Genomic DNA, 7,664 nt, shown 5'->3' with positions numbered 1-7,664 from the left:
GGCATTTAAAAAAATTAAACGACAAAAACTTTAGGCCTAATAATTTAAATGTGTAATAATAATTTAAAAGTCTAAAATAATTATGTTTTAATTAAAATAAAATAGTATTGTGCTATTATTAATGTGACATGTGGCTTTAAATAAAATAGGCCTACGAAAAAAATCACAAAGAGCCCAAACATGTTCTCTAATTCCATGGATAAAGGTGATAATTAATGATTTTTTTTTATTATGAATAAACTAACTCCACCTCATAAAATTTCGCCGAAACATAATTCCACACGTCTTTCACCGGACACTCATAAAATGCCCAAACACCAAACCCGTGCCCTGCGTAAGTGAACACACTAGGCCTGCGAGTGCGTTACCTGCCTCCGCTCCTGTTTACACACACGACAGCGGTTATATTCCCGGGAGGAATAATTAAAAGGTGCAGCTCAGGTCACCTGCTGGACATGATACTGAATTTAGGCTGCAAAAAAAACAACAACAACCAAAACAACCACCCAGGGCCTTCCTCGAGCCCAAGGGCACGTGTAACCTACACACAAACACACGCACAGAGTGAACTGCAGAGCTTTATAATAGGCTTTCAATTTCCTCAAGGTTTCATGCTAAATGCTGCGGGGAAAATACATTATTATGATTTTTTTTATGTGCAGGGCCTAAAAACAAATTGCACTCAATAGGCCTAAATAAAAACCCAGACCCATTTTTTGTCCTATTATGATTTTGATAATTGATACATGTGTATTTTATTCTTGAAGGGCGATTTTTTTTCTTACCACTGGGATTATTCACGTTTTCCAATCGATTTACTTTAAGGCGACTTGTAGGTCTAATTTAAACCGCGAGCCCATCTCGCAGCTAAAAGGAGCGTCAATTGCTGTGCGGTGGGCTAGTTTGGATGTCATTATTTCAAACCATTATGTTGTTACAGTGACAAGCCTGTGCTAAGGGAGGAAAAAAAATTCTAACAATCACTAGACCTATTTCTACCCATCGGTGACAGGGAAAATAGACTATGGCTATATGGCGTCTCTCTGCAGCCCATGCCAGGGAGGAGAACAAAAAAATCAAGTCTATTTTCGCTCGTCTATTGTTGACAGTGAACAACAGGAGGGGACAAAACAGCAATTCTGCGCCTCTCCCAAACTGTGGCCTGTAACCTTGAATCTCTTTTCTCTCTCTGCCTCTTCTTCTTCTTCTTCTTTTTTATTTTTTTTTAAATTCTTTTCAGAGAAGAGCTCGCGATGCGCCTGGATCTCACCGAGGCCCGTGTTCAAGTAAGTGGCTCTCTTGTTTATCTTTATCTGAAAAGAAAAGTCTGTGACTTGTAAATCAAAAGGAAGGGAGGGAAAAAAACATGCTCCAATGTTTTATGTCCTCTATAAAATGTCCCTGGTACACAGTGGTGGATAATAACCGGTGATATGCGTCACTGATTGAGGATCAGCGATTACGGGCCAATTTGAGGCGGTAATTTATTACAGTTGAAATGTGTTAAATGGCCCCAGTCGCTGCGCGGGGAAGGTCTTTCCTGTTATTGAATGTTATTTCACGCGAACGAGGGACGTTTTAGTGGCAATTAAGCCGACGTTGGCGATTCATAAAAAGCTCACTTAGTGCAGGAGCAAACACTGTCTGTATTCCTGGGACGAGATGGTGTTTGAATTCCCATCAGAGGGGACAGAGAGGGGGCGAGGCCGAGATGTGTGCGTGTGTGTGTGTGTGTCTGTGTGTGTGTAAAAAGATGTGTGGAGTAAAGGGAAGGGAGGGGGCGAAAGAGGGGAGGGATAATGCTATTTGATTTCCCATTATGTGATTGCAATAGACCTGCATTGATCCGATGCTTTGCACTTGGGAGCGAATGAGAGACCATTAAAGGTGTTTGCTCCCCCCTCCCCCTCCTCATCCCCCCTCTCTCTCCATCTCTTCCCTCTCTCCTCTCCTTCGCCCTGTGCACTGAAAGCGTGGCTTGCATGTCGAAAGCCCGGGCTCATAACCAGAGAGACAGTTCAAACACGGTGGAAGCTCCGGGAGGTTATGGCCGACGGTAAAACAACAGATGTCTCCTCAGGGGCCGTAGGTGAACAAATCACTTAACGGGCGCCATCAGGAGGTGATAAAAACTCATAAATTCCCGAGGGGCTGTGTAATGCTAAACAGCCCTCTGGGAATAGTGTGTGTGTGTGTGTGTGTGTGTGTGTGTGTGTGTGTGTGTGGTAGAGTGTGTGTGTGTATGTGTGTGTAGCCCCTGTCGCTCAAGCCAGCTCGTTCAATCACTTTCCTCATGTTGACATTTTGCTCATTGTGAGAGCCCCGTGCTCCCGCAAGTGCAAACCGGGCAACAGTGGATGCGTGGGAAAGTTAAATATTCCCCCGGAATGGAAGTCAACTCGTCCTGCGTCTCTTAAGAATTTAATTTAAAGCGCATTAATTGTTATTGGAGCCAGTTCAGCGGTAATTTTCTGGATCTTTTGTTAACACCGCTCTTAATGATCTCTCCCCCTCCACCCCCACCCCTGGATCCCCGTCTACAGGGACGGGGAGAGGGGGGGGGGTGTTTAATTAGACAGAAAGTAGATTTAAGGCACCGTGAGCGCCAGGGTTTACCTTGCGTGTAATTACCATTGACTTTCCGCCTATTGGCCACCACCTGAACTAGACAACTATTAGACTACACTGACACAACATTCAATAGAGCCTAGTCATGCTAATTACAATGAAACATGGCTGGGTTATAAGCAAGGCAGAGAGTTATACTCTGAATTATTTATAGCATGAGGGACCTGCATAACCTACGAGTTAAAGTGACATGTCTCCAACTGAGCACCCACTCCTGCATTTAGAGACGAGGGAAGGCCCCTTTGTCCATCAAAAAAAGCCTTTTTTGTATTTAAACAGCAGTTTTTTTTAATGTATTTTTAAACAACATTCAGCATCTTTACATCACCCGACCCTGTCTCTATCTCTCTGGAATCAATCTGTATTCATTATCTCCCTAAAATAAGATATCTGCTCATTAATCTCTGTGTCATCACTTCTGTCTGCTCCTCAGGTGTGGTTTCAGAACCGTAGAGCCAAGTGGAGGAAGCGCGAGAAGGCCGGGGTGCAGGCCCACCCGTCAGGCCTGCCTTTCCCAGGACCCCTGTCAGCGGGCCACCCTCTCAGCCACTACCTGGAGGGAGGACCCTTCCCTCCTCACCATCACCCTGCCCTCGAGTCTGCCTGGACAGCTGCTGCAGCCGCAGCCGCCGCGTTCCCGGGCCTGGCCCCACCACCCCACAACGGCTCTGCTCCACCACTGGCCACCCCGCTTGGCCTGGGAACTTTCCTGGGCACGGCTGCCATGTTTCGCCACCCTGCCTTCATTGGACCCACCTTTGGCAGGTAAGCTGCACCCATGCACAGAGCTCCTTTTGATGTGATATCTGTTCTTTACACTCAGTCACGCCAAACCCACCAGTCCGTGTACCGGTTAGACTTCTTTGGGTTTTTTTTATACTGCAACATGTACAGAAAAATGCACAGCAGCAGTAACCAAGCTTATAATAATATCCCAACACATCACGTTTCTCTAATGACAGATGGTTACAGTAATCATCATTCACACTGCATCACTGTGCGTCTCAGTGACTGATTATAAATATGTTATACTGTTAACCGTTCACAGTGTGTAATCTCTCCGTCACATGCCTTAATGAATTAACCAAACTTGTGTTCCTGGAAGACAAGCTGTGAGGTGTGACACACTGCACACCCCGTATGCCACAATTAGCTTCTCATTTGCTTTGGCCCCCTCTATTAGAAAGCATTGTTAACATTGCACCATCCATGTTTTCATTTTACGTTAAAGAAGTCAGCTTGTAATAGATGACCTTAAGCAATTAAGGTTTGCAAACTGTAGAAAGTAACGGTGAAGATCTTAATTAACAAGCAGTCTTGTCTTCTTCTTTTGCCATTATATAGTTTTAGATACTTTAAACTTGAACATTGAGAAACATGTTCAGCATCTATAAATGTTTTGGATAGTGATGTTTTTGTCTCCCTACAGGCTCTTCTCCAGTATGGGTCCCCTGTCCAGTGCTTCCACCGCAGCAGCTCTCCTCCGCCAGCCCGTCCCTCCTGTAGAGAACCCCTCCCACGCGGGCCCCGTCCTCCCTGACCCTTCCTCATCTTCCTCCTCCCCCTCTTCTGCAGCGGCGGCAGACCGCAGGGCATCCAGTATCGCGGCGCTGCGCCTCAAGGCCAAGGAACACTCGGCTCAGCTTACCCAGCTTAACATCCTGCCCACCGGAGCCGCAGGGAAGGAGGTGTGCTGAACAATCGACAACAAGCTCTACGCCTCCCTGCCCCCCCCGGCTTACGTCCCATTCCATGACACCCCCCCCCCCCCCCCCCTCCAAAAAATCCATTCGTACCTCCAGAGGCTGATGTCCTGATGTCCCCTGTTCAACCATCCCCGTTATGTCATGTTTCCCCAACAAAATAGCACGACCAAATTCAAAAAGAGCACTGGCTAAAAAAAAAAAAAAGAGTGTGTTTGTTTTTGTGTATGGTATTAAAGATATTTTAACATTGTTTGACACTCCATACACACATCTTTCTGAATGGCAAGTCCAGTAACTTCAATATTTTACAAGTATTTCTACGTAATTACGATATTTTATGACACAGCTAAAAAATATTACATTTACTTAGAGATTTCTTAATATTTCTTTACACTTTGACAATAAATTTGACTCGAAATCGGGCTCCCTATAATTCACATAGACTATCATACAGCTTTTTTAAGACGGTGTGCCACGTGCATACACAACCAAATACTAAATACACACAGTGCCAGTGGAGAAATGTACATTTACTCAAGTTCTGGACAAATTTAAGGACTTGTACTTAAGTATTTCCTACTTTATGCTTCTACTTCACTACATTGCAGATGGAAATGTACTTTTTACTCCACTGCAATTGTCAGTTATTAGTTACCATGACAATTGGGATTTCACATACAAAACAAATGCACTTTTACAAAGCATTGTTGCTGACTGAACTACCCAACTGTATACCAAACCTACAACAGTAACATGCTACTCAAACAACATGCATCAGTCATAATTCTTCAGTAATATAATATATAGCAGTATCACTCACAGAGGGCATTTTTCTGCATTGGGTGCTTTGAATTTTGATACTTGAAGAAACATTTGGCTCATAATTTTTCTGCTTAAGTAACAGGACTAACAGAATGAATAGTGTTTTACCTGTTTTAGTTTCTCACAGACCGATACACAGTCTGACACACACTCACACACACACACACACACACAGCAAGCTGAAGAACAGCAGGGGGACCCGGATTTTCAGAAAGGATTCTTATGCTACTTCAAATGTGGACAACTGGAGTGCTCGACATTAACACTGCTTAATCTGTATGCATTGATGTGGGCTGAGCCAGTCCCCCCCCACCCCCCACCCCACCCCAGAACCAAAGGAAAACTATCCATAGACCTTCCATAGCCTTCTCTACAAGCCGGACTCCACTGCTCGCCTGTCCACCAGTCACACTCAGCAACACCACTGTGGTTTAATACAGAGATTTACAACCTATAAAAACAGTGTGATCCAGCACCACATTTCTGTAAATTTGCTGCAATTTGAGATTTGTTTTTTCCCCTCTCTTATTATCTCAGCAGTGGCATTTCCCGCTGACTCTGACTCCCAAGACACACGAGCAAAGTTGAGATCCGAGCTGTGTCTCTACTGGCCCGACTTTGTGGAAGAAAACTGTACATATGGTGTAAAAAGGGGGAAAAAAGTACCACAAAAAGGAATCCTTTTCAAAACAAGGTCATGTATATTTCAGGAGGCCGTGTTTTGATAAGATGCACTCGGTGTAGTGTTTAATGAATGCCCCCCCCCCCCCCAATGTAGAATTTCACCTGTGTTTATGAATTATTAGGATTTTTTGATTCTTATTATTTATGTCAAAACTTTCCCCCCTGCAGAACTGAGTGAAGGACAGTTTTGTTTTCTTTTCTTATTAAGTGATTGTAAATTTCCTGGTTTAATAATTTGAATAAATTGCATTGGTAAAATGAGTTATCTTTTATTATTTCAAATTATTTTTGGAGAGGCGTAAACCAGGAAAGAAAATAAACAATGTGAAATAGAATATTATAGAACTATTAATAAAAGGTGTCAAAAGGAAAATGTGTTTGCTGTCTTCCATTGAAGAATACCTGTGCGAGATCTTAGGAATTTAGCTGATTTTTCTTTTAATTATTACAAATTATTTTAACATTTTTGACTAAATGGTTTAGTGGGATGGAAAATAAATACATCCGACCTCAGTGACAGGTTGTCCAGTGCCTGCTGAGAAGGATGAAAACATTTTTCAGAGGACTTTACCGCTGCAGAGAGCAGAGATGGAGGTATAGGAGAAAATGTATTAGGTGTGTAATCCAGCGCGCTGCGTGCGTCTATCCTCTTCAAGCGGAGTTGACAAAATACTGACCATATATTCATGAGCTTAATCCCCAACATGTGAAACGCGCGACAAAGGCGAGGGGCTTTCAATTAGATCACCCACTTTATCTGGGAGGGAGGGGGCTGGGGGGGGGTCACAAAACTTCCTTTAAACCCCTCTAAAGGCGCTAAATTGGTCTTAACATCTGTAATGCCATGTCGATGGAAGCGAGTCCCCTTTGTCATTAATGAAGTAACAAACCACTTCATCAAACGGCTCACACACACACACACACACACACACACACACACACACACACACACACACACACACACACACACACACACACACACACACTTAATCCCCCCCCCCCCCTTTCATTGGATCTCACACTAATGCAGGACTATTACAGCAATCAATGGTTATTCTCCTCCGTTTGACCCATCTATGGTGCCCGACCAAATCCCGTGAAATTACCCTGCGGATTAATGTAGTCCCTCTTTTTCTTTAATCGTCTGCATCTGTGAAAACCCTCTTCTTATTCCTTCAGCGCTCTTGTTTTACAGGTCTGCAGGTCCTGTACCTGTTAATCACTCAATTTAGTCCAAACAAGCAGGAATTAGATCCGATAAGGGTCCGATGGAGGGATATTTCTGCACATTCATGCTCACACACACACACACACACATGCATACACACACACAACCTCACAGGCACACAGCTGCTTCTTGGAGCATAACGCAAAAAAAGCAGAGAAACGAAATGATTTAAAAAAAAAAAAACACTTTTCTCCTGTGCGCACAAAACATCCACAATCTCCATGTTTTTTTTAAATTCCCATTCTTCTGCTCAAGCCCAGTGGAGCGTGTGTGTGTGTCCCCCCCCCCCCCCCCCCCCCTGGACGGCTCTATAGGGGTTTTGATGAGATTGTCCGGGGGAGTTTTAATCTTATTGTGAATATAACTAATGAATGGCAAACCAATTTGTCCCTAATATCTGGGGAATGCCGGGAGGCGGGTGACCTGCTGGGAGCGAGGCTTAAACTTTCTTTGCAGCGCAAAAAGGCGAGAAAATTGAAATGCTGTCGCAGGGCAATCGCTCCGGATTGATAAAGTCACACTTGTTGGATGTGTGCTCTTTCATTCAAGGCAGGGCCTGCACTCGGGATTGGACCACGAGGCTTTTTATTGCATGA

At 44.0% G+C, this 7,664-nt stretch overlaps 1 protein-coding gene across 1 annotated transcript in view; it reads left to right on the top strand.

Annotated features, from left to right (window-relative positions):
• The window catches only part of arxa (aristaless related homeobox a), a 7,504-nt gene extending 1,362 nt beyond the window's left edge, over positions 1 to 6,142 (top strand). The window contains exons 3-5 of the mRNA XM_083936179.1: positions 1,241 to 1,286; positions 3,062 to 3,393; positions 4,058 to 6,142. Coding sequence (XP_083792305.1) covers positions 1,241 to 1,286; positions 3,062 to 3,393; positions 4,058 to 4,325 — 646 coding nt within the window. The 3' untranslated portion in view covers positions 4,326 to 6,142. The remainder of the gene's footprint in view (positions 1 to 1,240; positions 1,287 to 3,061; positions 3,394 to 4,057) is intronic.
• Positions 6,143 to 7,664: the final 1,522 nt, after the last annotated feature.

The sequence above is a fragment of the Echiichthys vipera genome (assembly GCF_963691815.1).
Source record: "Echiichthys vipera genome assembly, chromosome: 21".
Taxonomy (NCBI): Eukaryota; Metazoa; Chordata; class Actinopteri; order Perciformes; family Trachinidae; genus Echiichthys; species Echiichthys vipera.
The sequence above is the reverse complement of the archived record's forward strand: the minus strand, read 5'-3'. Positions and strand labels throughout refer to the sequence as shown.